The sequence below is a fragment of the Scatophagus argus genome, chromosome 12, assembly GCF_020382885.2.
Source record: "Scatophagus argus isolate fScaArg1 chromosome 12, fScaArg1.pri, whole genome shotgun sequence".
Classification (NCBI taxonomy): domain Eukaryota; kingdom Metazoa; phylum Chordata; class Actinopteri; family Scatophagidae; genus Scatophagus; species Scatophagus argus.
Window position 1 is genome coordinate 12,561,295 of NC_058504.1, and position 19,352 is coordinate 12,580,646.

Consider the following 19,352-nt stretch of genomic DNA (forward strand, 5'->3'; position numbering starts at 1 on the left):
TCAAAATTGAGCTCAGGTGCATCCTGTTTCCATTGATCATCCTTCAGAGGTTTCTACAACTTGAGTTGAGTTGACCTGTGGTAAATTCAGATGATGATTTGGAAAGGCACACACCTGTCTAAGCCCTCACAGTTGGTAGTGCATGTCAGAGCACAAACCAAGCCATGAAGTCAAAGAAATGTCTGTAGACCTCCGAGACAGGATTGTGTCGAGACACAGATCTGGGGAAGGGTACAGAAAGATTTCTGCCACATCAAAGGTCCCAAAGAGCACAGTGGCCTTCATAATCCATAAGTGGAAAAAGTCTGGAACCTCCAGGACTCTTCCAAGTGCTGGTCGCTCCAACTAACCTGAGTGATCAGGGTGGAAGGGCCTTAGTCAGGGAGGTGACCAAGAAGCCAATGGTCACTCTGACAGAGCTCCACTATTGGTCTGTGGAGAGGGGAGAAACTTCAAGAAGGACAATCATTCCCACAGCACTCCATCAATCAGACCTATATGGTAGAGTGGCCAGACGGAAATCACTCCTCAGTAAAATGCATATGAAAGTCTGAATGGAGTTTGGCAAAAGGAACTTGAAGGACTCTCAGACCACAAGAAGCAAAATTCTCTGGTCTGATGAAACAAAGATTGAACTCTTTGGCATGAATGACAAGCGCCATATCTGGAGGAAACCAGGCACTGCTCATCATCTGGCCAATACCATTCCTAATGTGAAGCATGGTGGTGGCAGCATCATGCTGTGGGGATGTTTTGCAGCAGAAGGAACTGAGAGACGAGTAAGGGTCAGGGGAAAGATGACTGTAGCAATGTACAGAGACATCCTCACTGACAACCTGCTGCAGAGTGCACTGGACCTCAGACTGGGGCGAAAGTTTATCTTCCAGCAGGACAGCAACCCTAAACATACAGCCAACATCACAAAGGAGTGGATTCAGGGCAACTCTGTGAATGTCCTTGACTGGCCCAGTCAGAACCCAGGCTTGAACTCTAAGCATCTCTGGAGAGATCTGAAAATGGCTATGCACCAACACTCCCCATCCAACCTGATGGAGCTTGAGAGGTTCTGCATTGAAGAGTGGGAGAAACTCCCCCAAAATAAGTGTGCCAAGCTTAGGGGATCATACCCAAAGACTTAAGGCAATAATTGCTGCCGAAGGAGCTTCAACAAAGTATTGATCACAGGGTGTGAATACATAGGTACATATTAAATTTTTTTTGTTTTATTTTTAATAAATTTGCAAAATTCAAGCAAACTTGTTTCACTTTGTCATTATGAGGTACTGTGTGCAGAATTTTGAGGGGAAAAAATTTATTGAATCCATTTTGGAATGAGACTGTAACATAACAAAATGTGTAAAAAGCGAAGCGTGTGCATACTATCCGGATGCACTGTACATACATATATATATATATATATGTGCACATACACACACGTATATATATATGTTTTTGCTTTAGACAAATCAGCATGGTGGCTCAAAACATAAAACCCAACAAAAATAGTGACTTTCTGCAATGTTGTCAACATGCACATTTTATAAAAGACAGAGCTTTCCTTTAAAAGCTTTGTTATACGTTTTAAAAGCTATTACAAAGAAAAACAAATTCGGTAAAGAGACAAAATATCCGGATGGAAAATTAATGATATGGACCGTACGAGTAATATAACCAAAGCTGATATGAATTTGCTTGTGGGGAAAAAGACCTCCACACATACAATGTGACCACATACAAAACAAGTATATGCGCCTACCTCTGGAGACTCCAAAGAATCTTGAAAAACCGCAGCAAAGTCACTTGGACTTTTCCTCAGAGTCTGCTCAGCAGGCAGTGTGTTGTCATTGTAAGACGTCACAAACTTAAAGTCACTGGTTCTTGATCCTGTCGTCAGATATGCGTCATAATTGTAAGCGCTGCGCAAAGTTCCTGTGCCGTCAACATCTGCGTAATTAGGAGGGAGATAAGCGCCGGGGATGGCGACTGCTCCATCAAACAACAGTCTGGGCTTTCTCCTGCGACAAAACCTCACACCCAGGATGATGATGATGAACGTCAGAAAAAACGTGGACACACACACCAGAGCGATAATAAGGTAAGACGTCAGTTTGGAATTCTTCTCCTCGTAAGAAATATCCTTCAGTTCGGGCACCTCAGCCAAGTTGTCAGAAATCAGTAAATACATGGAACAGGTGGCAGACAGAGAGGGCTGGCCGTTATCTTTCACCGCCACAATAAGGTTCTGTTTCATGCTGTCAGATTCAGAAATGTCCCGCTGTGTCCTGATCTCTCCGCTGTGGACACCAATAGTGAAAAGTCCCGGATCAGTGGACTTCACTATATGATAGGACAGCCAGGCGTTCTGGCCGGAGTCCGCGTCCACCGCGATCACTTTGGACACCACAGAGCCTCCGTGGGCAGCTTTGGGGACCAGCTCCGTCATGAACGAGTTGCCCTCCGGGGCGGGGTACAGGATCTGAGGACAGTTGTCATTCACATCCGATACGAACACACTGACGGTCACGTTGCTGCTCAGCGGAGGAGAACCGTTGTCTCGGGCCATCACGTGGACTTTAAAACTCCTCAACTGCTCATAATCAAACGACCTCACAGCGTGGATCACCCCCGTGTCTCCGTTCACAGACACGTAGGAGGACACCGGGGCACCGTTCACCTCACCGGCCAACAGAGAATAAATCACTGTACCGTTCTGTCTCCAGTCGGGGTCTCGAGCACTCACGGAACATAAAGTGGAGCCAGGTTTGTTATTTTCACTCACATATGCGCTGTACGACTGCTCCTCAAACACAGGTGGGTTGTCGTTGATGTCTGCTACAGATAACTGAACAGTTTTAGACGAGGACAGAGGTGGAGAGCCCTCGTCAGTGGCACTGATTGTAATGTTGTAACCAGACACCACTTCACGGTCCAGCTGTCCTGTGCTCACCAGAGAATAATAGTTTTTAATAGAAGGAACCAACTTAAAAGGCACATTTTGCTGAATGGAGCAGCGGACCTGTCCGTTGGTCTCAGAGTCTCTGTCCTGCACGTTAATGATTCCCACCTCTGTACCAGGTGACACGTTCTCGGGTATGGGGTTAGACACAGATTTTAAATATATTACAGGTGCGTTGTCATTTACGTCTGTTAGATCAACGTAAACCTTAGCGTAAGAAGTTAGTCCCAGTCCATCTTTTGCCGTGACCCGCAGTTCAAATAAACGCTTCTTTTCAAAGTCCGTGGTACCAATGACTCTGATTTCTCCAGTTTTACTGTCAATAGAAAACACCTTTTCGTCCGTCTCTGTAACATGACCAAAGTCATATGTCACCTCACCATTCACCCCATCATCTTCATCAGTTGCACTTACTGTAACTACTACAGTGTCAAGAGGAGAGTTCTCAGGCAGACTGGCTTTATAAACGGACTGGCTAAACTCTGGGGCGTTATCATTAGCATCCAGTACAGTGACATGTATCATTACAGTACCCGATCGCTGTGGAGAACCTCCATCGAGAGCTGTCAGAGCCAAATCAATCTCCTGCTGTGTCTCTCTATCAAGTTTATTATCCAGAACAAGTTCAACTCTTTGAGCATCCGTCATCAGAATAAAATGTTCATTCTTTTGCAGACTATACCTCTGAACAGAATTTTGACCAATATCCGCGTCATGCGCTTCCTCTATTAAGAAACGAGTGCCTTTTTCGGCTGATTCCCGTATTTCCATTCGAATTAAATCTCTTTTGAATTGCGGCGAGTTGTCATTTATATCTTGGACGTGTAGATTTATACGATGTAATTCTAACGGATTTTCCAGAACTAGCTCCAGGCCTACGATGCAAGATGGTGTACTGCCACAAAGACTCTCTCTGTCAAGCCGTTCAGAAACACTCAGATCCCCGTTTTTCAGACTGATAACACAAAATCGCTCGTTATTCTCCTCGGAATCAATGCGGGCCTTTCGGGTTGAAAGGGCAGATATATCCAGACCAAGATCTTTGGCAATATTTCCAATGACTGTTCCTGGTTTTATCTCCTCTGGGACAGAATAGCTCACCTCGGCACACACGGATTGCAGCCCAAGTAGGCAGATGACAAAGCGGGTAACCAGGCCAAACTCCCCTTTGCGATCCATTGTTGAAAATGGCAAATATCCGCACCACAAAGACGATACTGAGAAGGTATTGAGTTCAACTCTTCAACACGTGTACGATGTGCGAAATAAGCAAAATACAAAGGCAGAAATCCGCAACACAATCCGACAGTTCGATCTGCAGCTGCAACATAACGGCAAACACAAAGCTTAAGCACAATGGGTGGAGACGTTAAGCTACCCAACACGGTAGTATTTTCTTGTAAACTGGTAGACAGCGACACTATGTGTTCATTTGAGATACATTTTCAACATTTCCAACATTTCTATGGATATACTTGACCAAATCACCGGAAGCTATGGCCAAGATTTTTGCAAAGTTAAAACAGTGTGTGAGTCGATTTTTATTTCTATGCTCATGTCATGATCCACCTGCTGACCATTTACACTGTTTACCTCACCTACTTGCACGACATCCACTCTGTACTACCTCACTTTTGTACTACCTCCAGAACCATATTTATTTTACTTATTTTATTTTTGTTTTACCTTATTCTATTTTATTTTATCCTATTATTATATGGTACTCGCTCTTACGTTCTATGTACGCACCAATCACCAAGACAAATTCTGAGTAATGTGAAACCTCTTCACTTACATGGCAATAAATTCGGATTCTGATTTTTTAAAACTTACTGTAAGTCCTACAGTAAAAGGCTGCAATTACGGTGCGTTGACTGACAAACGTACGTCTAAATACATGCATGAAAGTGTTAAATTTGAAACAATATTAATACTGTTTCCCAATTTCACAAAGGTTGAATGACATTTGTGTCGAAAACAACAATAACTGACGTCTGCAACAGACATGGCTTTACATCTTCTTGCGTTTCCCAAACTGAAGTCTTTTCAGCACCATGGACAGAGCTTACTGGTGTCCATGAGGAAGACTGCAGTCGTTCCTTTGTCAGTGAGAAACTAAACTTGAAAGTGTGTTAAACCTATGCCATTTCAAAATAAAGATTAAAGCATTCAAGACGAATTACATCACTGGTACTGCAGCAGAATTCATTTCAAGACACGGAACAAAATGGTGTTCGTTGCAGTTAACACTTCATTTCAGTACTGTAAGGACATTTTGCTAATATTGATGAGTTTACTGAAACACATCCTGATGACTGAGTGAAATGTTAGAGAGTCAACAGAGACAAAAGCAGCTCATTTGTATGACACAAAAAGTGCTGTTGATGGAAACCAGACAGATGAATGTTATCAAAGAGAAAAGGAGTGATGAAGGAGTTCACACCAATGAACGTATGACCTGTACGTAGTGGGTCATTTGAACTGCATTTTGTTTACACTGATTGTCCAGCTCATTTCCAGCTTTAGTTGAGCAAAAACATTTGAACCACTGAATAATCTTTCAGCCAAAGGATCAAAAATGTCATTGCTGGAGTGTAACACAAGGGACTTATATTTATGCACATCTGAACGGGACTTTCTTGTTAATGGCAAATAAGATAAAAACAAATTACTCATGAAAGATATTCGATCATGGTCAACTACCGTGACTGTGAACTAAATAAATGAAATTACTAAGAAATTTTGTTTTCTTTGCTCTGGGGAAGGCACCTTAAGATAGAAATGGCAGCACAAAACATCCACTTTATAATTATTAATAGAGAAAGAAAATGCTTTCTGAAAGTACTTTATTGACGGTTGATAATTATGTATATAGTGGTTGGCACTTCAAATATGTGGACTGCAGCCTCTGAACACCAGTGGATGAAAAAAAGAACTTCACACTCTTAAATTCTTACCTGGGAAGAATTGTCAGAGTCACCAAAAGCTTCAAGAAAGTCACTGGGACTTTTTCTGATTGTTTCCTCAGCAGGCAGCGTGTTGTCATTGTAAGACGTCACAAACTTAAAGTCACTGGTTCTTGATCCTGTCGTCAGATATGCGTCATAATTGTAAGCGCTGCGCAAAGTTCCTGTGCCGTCAACATCTGCGTAATTAGGAGGGAGATAAGCGCCGGGGATGGCGACTGCTCCATCAAACAACAGTCTGGGCTTTCTCCTGCGACAAAACCTCACACCCAGGATGATGATGATGAACGTCAGAAAAAACGTGGACACACACACCAGAGCGATAATAAGGTAAGACGTCAGTTTGGAATTCTTCTCCTCGTAAGAAATATCCTTCAGTTCGGGCACCTCAGCCAAGTTGTCAGAAATCAGTAAATACATGGAACAGGTGGCAGACAGAGAGGGCTGGCCGTTATCTTTCACTGCCACAATAAGGTTCTGTTTCATGCTGTCAGATTCAGAAATGTCCCGCTGTGTCCTGATCTCTCCGCTGTGGACACCAATACTGAAAAGGCCCGGATCAGTGGACTTCACTATATGATAAGACAGCCAGGCGTTCTGGCCGGAGTCCGCGTCCACCGCGATCACTTTGGACACCACAGAGCCTCCGTGGGCAGCTTTGGGGACCAGCTCGGTCATGAACGAGTTGCCCTCCGGGGCGGGGTACAGGATCTGAGGACAGTTGTCATTCACATCCGATATGAACACACTGACGGTCACGTTGCTGCTCAGCGGAGGAGAACCGTTGTCTCGGGCCATCACGTGGACTTTAAAACTCCTCAACTGCTCATAATCAAACGACCTCACAGCGTGGATCGCCCCCGTGTCTCCGTTCACAGACACGTAGGAGGACACCGGGGCACCGTTCACCTCACCGGCCAACAGAGAATAAATCACTGTACCGTTCTGTCTCCAGTCGGGGTCTCGAGCACTCACGGAACATAAAGTGGAGCCTGGTTTGTTATTTTCACTCACATATGCGCTGTACGACTGCTCCTCAAACACAGGTGGGTTGTCGTTGATGTCTGCTACAGATAACTGAACAGTTTTAGACGAGGACAGAGGTGGAGAGCCCTCGTCAGTGGCACTGATTGTAATGTTGTAATCAGACACCACTTCACGGTCCAGCTGTCCTGTGCTCACCAGAGAATAATAGTTTTTAATAGAAGGAACCAACTTAAAGGGGACGTCTTGCTGAATGGAGCAACGGACCTGTCCGTTGGTCTCAGAATCTGCATCCTGCACACTAATGATGCCCACCTCTGTACCAGGTGACACGTTCTCAGGTATGGGGTTTTTCAGTGATTTCAGATATATCACCGGAGCGTTGTCATTCACATCAGTGATATCAATCATTACTTTAGAATCTGATGAAAGTCCATAACCATCTTTGGCATTAATGCGCATCTCATATTTAGAATTACTCTCAAAGTCAAGCTGTCCTATAACTTTTATGTCTCCAGTGTTACTGTTCAGAGAGAAAACCTTTTTAGCTCTGTCTGGAATGCGGCTGAACTCATATGTCACCTCTCCATTGACGCCCTCGTCTGCATCAGTGGCACTTACTGTGATCACGACAGTATCAAGGGCGGAGTTTTCAGGCAAACTGGCTTTGTAAACGGCCTGGCTGAACACTGGAGCGTTATCATTAGCATCCAGCACACTCACGTGTATATTGGTCGTTCCTGATCTTTGTGGATTACCACCATCAACTGCAATCAGCACCAAATTTAAATCTTCTTCCTTTTCACGGTCGAGCTCTTTGTCTAACACCAGTTCGACGTTCTTAGATCCATCAGTGTCGTCTCGAACTGATAGCACGAAATGTTCATTCTTTTGCAGGCTGTATTGTTTCACAGTGTTTTGTCCAATATCAGCGTCGTGTGCTTCATTAACGTAATATCGAGCCCCTTTGTCGGCCGATTCTCGAATTTCCAGTTTCATTGTATCCTTTGGAAAAACGGGTGAATTGTCGTTGACATCCTGAATGAGCAGCGATATGCGGTGCAGCTCCAACGGGCTCTCGAGGACTAATTCAAATTTAAGCATACACGAAATCTTCTCCCCACACAGCTCCTCTCTGTCAATCCTTTCCTTGATGACTAAATTTCCCGTTTTAAGATCAATATCACAGTACTGCTGGTAGCGCTCCTCGGTATCAATACGAGCTGTACGAGTTAACAATTTCCCGACCTCCAGTCCGAGGTCCTTGGCAATGTTTCCAACAATGGATCCGGGTCTCACCTCCTCTGGAACAGAATAGCTGAGGTCTGCAGTGGTGATGTGGACCAAGATCGCAAAACCGCAGACAAAACCCAACAACGATTTCCCCTTGTGGTTCATTGTTTCACAGAAAATAATCTCCAAACACTCTGTTGCTACCGTCACAAATAAAACGTAATGGTAACATTAACATGCCACCTCCTGCAACAATGGCGACTCTGGATTTAATGCAAGATTACTCCCTTTGCAGTGGGTGGAGAAAAAAACCTCTCATATCTGTGAGAGACTAGCGACGCCGTGAGTTTATTTGGAACATTACATATAAATATCTTCAAGGATAAAATGCCTCGGTTTTTGAAAATTTCAGAACTTCAGTGCCGTACTTCATGTTAGGACGCAAAGGGAAAGGAGATTCCCGAGATGTTTTGGATTTGTTTAACAGGCGAATAGTACACACATATGGACGCAACACTTTTCAGCACCATGGACAGCGTTTGAATGGTGACAACTGGACCACAAGTGTCCCGTCATTTACGATTCGACGTCATGATGTTTCAATAAGACGGAATGCTCACTGAACATAAAGAACTCTAATCTTTCACTCCAAATGTATTCCATCTTTTATGAGCTAAAAATGACAAAGAATTTCAAGAATTTCCCTCAAGGGATTAATAAAGCAATTAATAAAGGAATTCTGATTCTGAAAAAGAAAGAGTTCGGATTTGAATCAAGATCCTGGGTACAAAATATCAAGATTTGATTTTCACATTTGTTAAATAGAGGGTGTGATTTTATTTCATTTGTGTGAGGAAAGTAATGTCCGAAGACCACGCCAATACACTCAGTAATCTGAACTGTTTTGACAACTTAAGCTTTCCATCAATTAATAAAATCTAAAACATGATTAAAGCAGACGGTCAACGTCACATTTGCAACAGTCACCTGAAATGCAACGAATTAAAAAGACTGGGATTGCCATGTCCAAAAAATAAACATCGATTTGTTTAATTGTAGGCGGAAGGAGGTCTGACGTAAGACTTAAGCTATAAACATATTTGACTGAAAATTGATATGGCTTTCATCGAGGTTACACGTAATTGTTGCTTTAACAGCATTTACGTGAGCACATATCAGAGTGCAGTGAACTCGCTCATAATTACGGATTAAAATGTATGAATGAAAAAGAAAACAAACAAACTTAAACTACACAGACACGCAGACAAATGACTAAAACCGGGTGTAGTGGGAGGTAATTCATTCAATTTAAAAGCGAACCAGAAATTTTGAAGAAGCATATGCAAGAAATTAGAGTACTGAACGGAAAGCGTCAAGGTCAACCAAAATAAAAATCAAATATTATATGCAAAGACAGCAGCCCATGGCAATACAACAGGAAAGTCGCATCATTGTATTCAATGAGCTGGGTGATACGACATGTGTTCCTACCTCAGGAGAGCCGTCACAGTCTCCAAACACTTCTGCAAAGTCACTTGGACTTTTCCTCAGAGTCTGCTCAGCAGGCAGCGTGTTGTCATTGTAAGACGTCACAAACTTAAAGTCACTGGTTCTTGATCCTGTCGTCAGATATGCGTCATAATTGTAAGCGCTACGCAAAGTTCCTGTGCCGTCAACATCTGCGTAATTAGGAGGGAGATAAGCGCCGGGGATGGCGACTGCTCCATCAAACAACAGTCTGGGCTTTCTCCTGCGACAAAACCTCACACCCAGGATGATGATGATGAACGTCAGAAAAAACGTGGACACACACACCAGAGCGATAATAAGGTAAGACGTCAGTTTGGAATTCTTCTCCTCGTAAGAAATATCCTTCAGTTCGGGCACCTCAGCCAAGTTGTCAGAAATCAGTAAATACATGGAACAGGTGGCAGACAGAGAGGGCTGGCCGTTATCTTTCACTGCCACAATAAGGTTCTGTTTCATGCTGTCAGATTCAGAAATGTCCCGCTGTGTCCTGATCTCTCCGCTGTGGACACCAATAGTGAAAAGGCCCGGATCAGTGGACTTCACTATATGATAGGACAGCCAGGCGTTCTGGCCGGAGTCCGCGTCCACCGCGATCACTTTGGACACCACAGAGCCTCCGTGGGCAGCTTTGGGGACCAGCTCGGTCATGAACGAGTTGCCCTCCGGGGCGGGGTACAGGATCTGAGGACAGTTGTCATTCACATCCGATATGAACACACTGACGGTCACGTTGCTGCTCAGAGGAGGAGAACCGTTGTCTCGGGCCATCACGTGGACTTTAAAACTCCTCAACTGCTCATAATCAAACGACCTCACAGCGTGGATCACCCCCGTGTCTCCGTTCACAGACACGTAGGAGGACACCGGGGCACCGTTCACCTCACCGGCCAACAGAGAATAAATCACTGTACCGTTCTGTCTCCAGTCGGGGTCTCGAGCACTCACGGAACATAAAGTGGAGCCATGTTTGTTATTTTCACTCACATATGCGCTGTACGACTGCTCCTCAAACACAGGTGGGTTGTCGTTGATGTCTGCTACAGATAACTGAACAGTTTTAGACGAGGACAGAGGTGGAGAGCCCTCGTCAGTGGCACTGATTGTAATGTTGTAATCAGACACCACTTCACGGTCCAGCTGTCCTGTGCTCACCAGAGAATAATAGTTTTTAATAGACGGAACCAACTAAAAAGGCACGTTTTGCTGAATGGAGCAGCGGACCTTTCGGTTGGTCTCAGAGTCTCTGTCCTGCACGTTAATGATGCCCACCTCTGTACCAGGTGACACGTTCTCAGGTATGGGGTTTGTCAGTGATTTTACATAAATCATGGGGGCATTGTCATTCACATCAGTTACATCAATAATCACCTTTGCTTCTGAGGAGAGACCATAACCATCCTTGGCCTCAACGAAAACCTCATATTTTGGTCCCTCTTCATAATCTATCTCGCCTGTTACAACGATTTCCCCAGTTCTCTCATCTAGCGAAAAAAGGTTTCGTGATTTATCAGAGATTCGACTAAATTCATATGTAACCTCTCCGTTGACACCTTCGTCTGCATCCGATGCACTTACGGTAATAACTGGGGTTTTCATAGGCGAGTTTTCGGGTAACGTGGCTGTATATACGGCCTCAGTAAACACTGGGGCGTTATCATTAGCATCGAGTACAATGACGTGTATGACTACAGTCCCGGATCTCTGCGGAGAGCCGCCATCCACAGCCGTGAGCAGTAATTTCATTTCCTGCTGCTCCTCTCGGTCTAACTCCTTATCTAAAACCAACTCACCGTATTTACTGCCAGCACTTGTAGTCTGAATATTGAACACAAAGTAGGGGTTTTGTTGTAAAATGTAGCTTTGAACTGAGTTCTTGCCAATATCTGCATCGTGTGCTGCATTGATGCGATATCTAGCTCCTTTGTCAGCTGACTCTGTTATTTCCAGTTTAATCATATCCTTCGGGAATATCGGTGCATTGTCGTTCACGTCCTGCACTTGCAGGGACAACCGGTGTAACTCCAACGGATTCTCTAATAGCAAGTCAAATCTAAGTACACACGAAGGCTTTTCACCACAGTGCTCCTCTCTGTCGATTCTTTCCGCAACGACTAAATCCCCGCTCCGTAGGTTAATCCCGCAGTACTGTCTGTCGTTTCCCTCCAAGTCAACACGAGCTTTGCGAGCCGACAGTCTGCCCACCTCCAGTCCAAGATCCTTGGCGACATTTCCAATAACAGATCCGCGCTTGAGCTCCTCCTGGACAGAATAGCTCAAGTCTCCGTGTGCGTAGTGCACCACCAAGACAAAGAAAAAGACAAAGCCGTGGCTTTGAAGAATGCCCCGTATATGCATCATCCTAAATCAGTAATACACAAATACAAACACGTTACTTGCGAGCATTAAAAATACGTCAATCCATCAGCGTATACCGGTCAACCTTTTGTCATCGGTCTTGGAGGCTTCACAGGACACAGGGGTGGTCGATAAAAAAAAATAATGGGTGGTGTGCAAAGCAGGCTGAACCCTTCACTCCTTAGCTGGTCTATAGTGACACCCTGAGTTTAAATTAAATATAGCAGTTTTAAAGAAGTGATGCCAAGTTTCTTCACATGTGGCCCTAATGTTTGAATAAAAACGTAAGCTTATGATAAGGTGTTCAAAATTGCAATGAAGATCAATGAAATCACACATATCTTCTAAATAAAGTGGGATGATTCTTGTTTGGGACAGAGGTTTAAGGCAAAATTATGTCTCCTCCTAATGTAAGTCCCCGAAAGCACTACTTATTGGTTCCCCAAATTCCTCAAGTGTAAGCACAACAAGTTCACAAGGAAACCATTCTCTCTCTCTCCTTAAAAATGAATAACAAACAACTTGTTTATCCACCGTCTCCCAAAGGCAGCTTAACTTACATAACCAATTCTGTTTTAACATGCATGATTTGATCAAACACAACAACTCAACTGGAGAGCGAAGGCGCATCTTAACGTTTCACCGGTGGAAAAAATGTCTGCATGACATGCATGCATGGATGGATGCTTTATTGATCCCGAAAGAAATTTAAGGCATCCAGTAGCAATGTATGACATACAGGGAGAACACAAATGCAAACCAAAACCCACATAGCAAATATTTGAAGTCAAGCAAAAGAGGTATCGAAATGTAAAGAATCACTTAGAAAAATACAAAATCAAGTAACAAATCGCTATATAAAAACTTGAGAAAAAGTTAAAGCACAGAAACTTGAGTGAGTGACTGATAAACTAGCCTCCTATAGCCATTAGCGAGTGCTGTCACTCAGACACAGTCGGGTGAAAGCAAAGGCAGTGTTATAGTGCACTACATGTAGATGACTATGAGTGCAAGGACTGGATCCTATGGAAGAAGTGATACACAGACTGAGTATGAAGGCAAAGAAATATAACTGATTGAATACCAAAAGGATAAACAAGTACAAAGTGGAGGTTGTGCATGTGGACTAATATTGACAATGGCATCAGTCTGGCAGCCACAAAACATATTCAAACAAGTGAGTAGAGGTGGCAGTAAAAAGCAGAATGACCCAAAAACAGTTTCATCTCTCCATTATTGGGAAGAGTTGAATAACCATATACCCTGTGGGATAAAGAACTTCCTCTGTCGATCTTTATATATCTTTAACTTTACTTAGGGCATTAAAACAAAAAGGGACAATACTACCTGGAGACATAAAAAAGGAGAAAAAAAAGAGTACATGGAATAGACTTGAAAAACATGAAATTTTACTTGCTGCCTGCAAAATAATTTTCACTCATTCCAACAATGTCATTATGGTTAATAGGGTTGTTTTGTTTTTTTTTTCTTTTTTATACTTCGGAGCAAAGTGTAACTGTAGTTGAGAGCCTGAATGTTAATTACAAAATGAAAAGCAGATCCATCAGGAAAATAAAATCCATATATATATATAGATCGATATATATTCACTCAAACTGCACTCTTGACCAGTAAGAAAACAAAAGACAGCACTTAGTGGCTCCAAATCACAAAGGCAAGAGCAAGGTTCAGCACCAAGGACAGCGACATAACGAACAAACTGCAGCTCAGTGAAAAGACAGAAATTCCAGTGCCGTGTTTAATGATAGATCATGTTATTTTACCCTAAATTATGAAGCAAAACAGATCAACTACGTCGACGAATACGACCACATAATTTGAAATACCGCATACTGCGATGGAAACACTAATCGCCGAATCCTTGTGAAGTTATGATGGTGAATATGTGACTATAGGAAAAAGTGAAACAAAAGGCAATACATGAAGCCAGGAGACACTTAATTTGGAATGAATTATGTCGGGGAAACATCCCAGGTGTGTTTTAATTTAAAAAGGATCGTTTGAAAAACAAAAACTGATTAAATGAACAAGTAAAATAAAGAACAGTATTTGGACTTTAAGGAATTGGGCTGGATCTTGAAACACAATGTTCCTACCTCTGGTGATCCATCTGACTCTCCAAACACTTCTGCAAAGTCACTTGGACTTTTCCTCAAAGTCTGCTCAGCAGGCAGCGTGTTGTCATTGTAAGACGTCACAAACTTAAAGTCACTGGTTCTTGATCCTGTCGTCAGATATGCGTCATAATTGTAAGCGCTGCGCAAAGTTCCTGTGCCGTCAACATCTGCGTAATTAGGAGGGAGATAAGCGCCGGGGATGGCGACTGCTCCATCAAACAACAGTCTGGGCTTTCTCCTGCGACAAAACCTCACACCCAGGATGATGATGATGAACGTCAGAAAAAACGTGGACACACACACCAGAGCGATAATAAGGTAAGACGTCAGTTTGGAATTCTTCTCCTCGTAAGAAATATCCTTCAGTTCGGGCACCTCAGCCAAGTTGTCAGAAATCAGTAAATACATGGAACAGGTGGCAGACAGAGAGGGCTGGCCGTTATCTTTCACTGCCACAATAAGGTTCTGTTTCATGCTGTCAGATTCAGAAATGTCCCGCTGTGTCCTGATCTCTCCGCTGTGGACACCAATAGTGAAAAGGCCCGGATCAGTGGACTTCACGATATGATAAGACAGCCAGGCGTTCTGGCCGGAGTCCGCGTCCACCGCGATCACTTTGGACACCACAGAGCCTCCGTGGGCAGCTTTGGGGACCAGCTCGGTCATGAACGAGTTGCCCTCCGGGGCGGGGTACAGGATCTGAGGACAGTTGTCATTCACATCCGATATGAACACACTGACGGTCACGTTGCTGCTCAGAGGAGGAGAACCGTTGTCTCGGGCCATCACGTGGACTTTAAAACTCCTCAACTGCTCATAATCAAACGACCTCACAGCGTGGATCACCCCCGTGTCTCCGTTCACAGACACGTAGGAGGACACCGGGGCACCGTTCATCTCACCGGCTAACAGAGAATAAATCACTGTACCGTTCTGTCTCCAGTCGGGGTCTCGAGCACTCACGGAACATAAAGTGGAGCCATGTTTGTTATTTTCACTCACATATGCGCTGTACGACTGCTCCTCAAACACAGGTGGGTTGTCGTTGATGTCTGCTACAGATAACTGAACAGTTTTAGACGAGGACAGAGGCGGAGAGCCCTCGTCAGTGGCACTGATTGTAATGTTGTAATCAGACACCACTTCACGGTCCAGCTGTCCTGTGCTCACCAGAGAATAATAGTTTTTAATAGAAGGAACCAACTTAAAAGGCACGTTTTGCTGAATGGAGCAGCGGACCTGTCCGTTGTCTCAGAGTCTCTGTCCTGCACGTTAATGATGCCCACCTCTGTACCAGGTGACACGTTCTCAGGTATGGGGTTTGTCAGTGATTTCAGTTGTATGACTGGTGCGTTGTCATTGTCAGTAATCTCAATAATTAACGTTGCATATGACGCCAATCCCAGACCATCTTTAGCGCTGATCTGCATTTCATATGATGATTCCCTTTCATAGTCCACAGCTGCAGCCACTTTAACCTCTCCAGTTTTAGGGTTCAGAGAGAAAAGTTCGTTTTCATCTGAAACATGATCAAATCCGTAAATAACTTCTCCGTTCACTCCCTCGTCTGCATCAGTAGCACTCACTGTGATCACCAGTGTATCCAGAGGAGAGTTCTCAGGCAGACTGGCTTTGTAAACGGCCTGGCTGAACACTGGTACATTATCATTAGCATCCAGCACAGTAACGTGGATGACTACAGTACCTGATCTCTGAGGAGAGCCGCCATCAAATGCAGTGAGCAGTAACGTAATCTCTTTGTTGTCCTCTCGGTCCAATTCTTTGTCTAACACTAACTCACCATATTTTCGCCCACCTGCTTTTGTGTTTACATTTAATTTGAAATAATCATTCTGCTGCAGCGAGTAGCCTTGAACAGCATTTTCTCCGATGTCGCCATCGTGCGCCTCATCCAAGAGGAAACGCGCACCTTTGACGGCCGATTCCTGAATTTCCAATTTCAGCGACTCCTCTTTAAATTGGGGTGAATTATCATTAATATCTTGAACGCGGATACTAATACGGTGCAGCTCTAAGGGATTTTCCAGTACGAGCTCCTGTTTCACAACACAAGATGCCTTTTTGGCACAAAGCCCCTCTCTGTCAATCCTCTCTTGTACGATCAAGTCTCCGGTGTTGAGATTCACACCGCAGTACTTCACACTGTTATCCTCAGTATCGATGCGGGCTTTGCGTGCAGACAGTCTGCCCAAATCAAGTCCCAGATCCTTAGCGAGATTTCCGATTACAGATCCACGTTTCATCTCCTCCGGGATCGAGTAGCTCACGTCTCCACAGACGGGGTGGACGACAAGGAAAATAAAAGCGAGGCCGCACAGCACCGCAAATCTGCTGCATCCCATTGTTACTGCCAGAGAGACCACATACACGTAAAAGATACCGCCAAGAAGGTCAAAATATATCAACGATGCATTCGTGATTCCTCCCAGTAAACACAAAATGTCACTGAAGTCCCACACGAAGCTGTTTTATGAGCTGCGGTATACAAAAGCAGAGTCAGCCTTTAAATTCGTAGGGACAGAAGGGTGGAGAATCACCGAGCCTTCTCGTTTGCTGGTACACACTGACACCATCAGTATCTGTGTGGGTATAACAAGGCGATTCTTTCTTTTTTTTTCTTAAATATAAAAACAGGTCGATTCAGTGACTTTATGTATTAAAAGAAAAAGAAACGTTGCGAAAAAGCAAAGCTTTACAATTTTTAGGTTACCTTGTTATCAATACTGAAAAACGATATACTGTCACTGCTCCACTGTATATAAAAACAAAAATGAAACTGTCAGGAAACCCCTTTAATCAACTCGGAAAAGGCTCTTGTTACCAACCAACAAGTAAAAAGTAAAAATAAAGTATAGTAGGCCAATGTCTTAAGATAAAAATGGTGACAATATTCGTTGTAATTTTCTCCTCTTAGTGTCTTGTTTTAATTCAAAACTACATGAGGAATACATTATAAGTAGTCTTTCTTGATGATTTTATGCTCACGTATTTTGTCTTCGTGTACATTTCTCACATTCCCATATAACTGGGTTAAGATATGACAAACTTTGTCATATTTTTCTAGTCTTCATAAATACTTCCTGTTACTCACGTTATTAGAAAACACAAATCAATGTGTAATTCTGCAGTTTGAAACAAATGAAAATGTGTTACTGCCTTCATTCCAACAATGTTGAAGCCACAGACCAGCGTTTAACTGCTCTAGCCCGTAAAGTAAACAGTTCTGTTTTAAAACATATAAATACTTCTATGTTTTGACTTAACATACTGCATTCAAACACAGCTCAGTCTGTGTACTTGAACCTCACATAATCCACAAGAAAAATATTTTCCAAACCCTGAACATCAGAGGCAGAGCACTATTTTTTATATTTTAAATATCATGTGTGCTATTGTTACTGTTCTGTGATATGTTACTTCACTGCAAGGTCAGCCAAACACTGAAATGAGTTGTTAGTGATCACCATTTGTTTCAAAGTTCAATGAAATAGAGCCAGAATTTGTTTCTTATTTTATAATAGTAAAGTATCAAACAAAACATCACATAACTTGCAGAAAAACAATACTTGCCTCTTTCTGTGAACTGATCTGTCAAAACTTGCATTAGATGTATCTAAATTTGAATTATTTACTGTGCTTTGTTTGGCTTACTATTAGGTAATGCTACATAAAACTCTGTGGTATCTGTCAAAGAAACTAATACCATTGACATTGCAAGTCATTTGAGTAGCAGGTATCATCTTCTTAACAATCTTTGAAAAACTGGTTGTCAGATATACTTTCAGAGACGAACATATCAATAATTTTACAAACAAAAGGGGAACTTAACCCTTAGGAGTCGACGGACGCGCCGGCGCGTCCTTTTGACGTCACCGATTTAAGATGACGTAGCTGCAAGACGCAGCCTCGCTGAGTCTCCGTTTTAATTTGAGTCAAAAGTTAGCACTTCAAACTATACACAAGTTTTTAAATTTTCTTAATATGTCAAGTAAAACCCGAGTTATGATAAACAATAGACGCGATGTTTTTTTCTGAACACTGTCGCCACGTTTGGTGCGAGTTTTATGCAAGAAAACGCAGTAAACACCGGCTCATTGTAAGGAAACATGACACTAGCTTTCCTATTGGTCAAAAAATACACCACAGGAACCAATCAGAATGTGTGATTGGCCACACATGGCCTTTTGTTGCTAGGGAAAAGTCGGAGAAACGGCAGCGATCGAGAGGTTGTGAACGGCGAGAGCGAGCTTTGAGATTTGAGTGATTTATGACCTTTGGCGTGTTTGGATTGTAGTTTAGCGCAGTTAGTGTGTAGCGAAGTGTGTTTAGTGTCTTAACATGTCAAGTAAAACCCGAGTTATGATCAATAATATACGCGATGTTTTTTCCTGAACGCCATGTTTGGTGCGCGCTCGGTGCGCGCTCGGTGTGCGCGCTTGGTGCAGGAAGACGCTGTAAACACCGGCTCATTGTAAGGAAACATGACACTAGCTTTCCTATTGGTCAAAAAATACACCACAGGAACCAATCAGAATGTGTGATTGGCCACACATGGCATTTTGTTGCTAGGGAAAAGTTGCCGGAGAAACGGCAGCGAACGAGAGATTGTGAACGGCGAGAGCGCGTTTTGAGATTTGATTTATGACATTTGGCGTGTTTGGAGTGTAGTTTAGCGTAGTTAGTGTGTAGTGCAGTGTGTTTAGTGTGTAGTTTAGTCATTTTTCTGGTCTTTGGAGTTACAAATAACTTGTGGTGTATTTTATTGTGACACTGATTGTGTTGTGCCATAGCTGTACTGTACATACTGTACATTACTGTACAATAAAACGCCTGACGCATTTCCTGCATTTTAGGGTGAATAGTTGTAAATAACTTCTTGTTTGCTAAATTTGCACATAATTATTTCAAATTTACAATTTATATTTGCATTCTAAGTTATAAAAATTGTTCGTTAAGAATTTTTGTGATTTTCACAGTGAAAAATCAAACTTTTTCCCACTCGGATTTTACATTTTTGTGTGATTTTAGGTCCAGTGTGTTAATACAGTAGGTCAAAATGAAAAATTAACAGTAAATTCAGACTTGAGAGATTGTTCTGAAAAAAATGATACCAAACAAGGCAAGGTAAAACATTTTTAAGTTGAAATATAAAGGTAAAATCAAAAGTAT

At 42.9% G+C, this 19,352-nt stretch overlaps 2 protein-coding genes and 2 pseudogenes across 7 annotated transcripts in view; all 4 read right to left on the reverse strand.

Annotated features, from left to right (window-relative positions):
• Window positions 1-19,352, reverse strand: part of LOC124068394 (protocadherin gamma-C5-like) — a 211,186-nt gene that overhangs the window by 158,430 nt on the left and 33,404 nt on the right. The window contains exon 1 of one of the 6 annotated variants that reach the window (XM_046406632.1): window positions 5,914-8,440. The exons of 4 other annotated variants lie outside the window; for them this stretch is intronic. In XM_046406632.1, the coding sequence (XP_046262588.1) occupies window positions 5,914-8,304 (2,391 nt within the window). In that variant the 5' untranslated portion in view covers window positions 8,305-8,440. Of the gene's footprint in view, window positions 1-5,913; window positions 8,441-19,352 lie in introns of those variants that run through there. One more of the 6 variants, XM_046406642.1, reaches the window with a different exon arrangement.
• On the reverse strand, window positions 406-4,544 carry LOC124068160 (protocadherin beta-15-like). Its single transcript, XM_046406137.1, has 2 exons — window positions 1,757-4,544; window positions 406-432 (listed from the first exon to the last, which is right to left on the reverse strand). Exons 1-2 carry the CDS (start codon window positions 4,133-4,135, stop codon window positions 406-408), a joined length of 2,406 nt encoding a protein of 801 aa, XP_046262093.1. The 5' UTR covers window positions 4,136-4,544.
• LOC124068619 lies at window positions 9,541-12,153 on the reverse strand (annotated as a pseudogene).
• On the reverse strand, window positions 13,665-16,618 carry LOC124068411 (annotated as a pseudogene).

What these genes read in the sequence shown, in the direction of transcription:
- LOC124068160 (XM_046406137.1), bottom strand. Translation starts at nt 4,135, where the DNA reads ATGGATCGCAAAGGGGAGTTTGGCCTGGTTACCCGCTTTGTCATCTGC. An exon ending in ATTCTTTGGAGTCTCCAGAG is followed by an intron (nt 433 to 1,756) that starts GTAGGCGCATAT and finishes CCCTCTCCACAG; the next exon opens with ACCAATAGTGGAGCTCTGTC.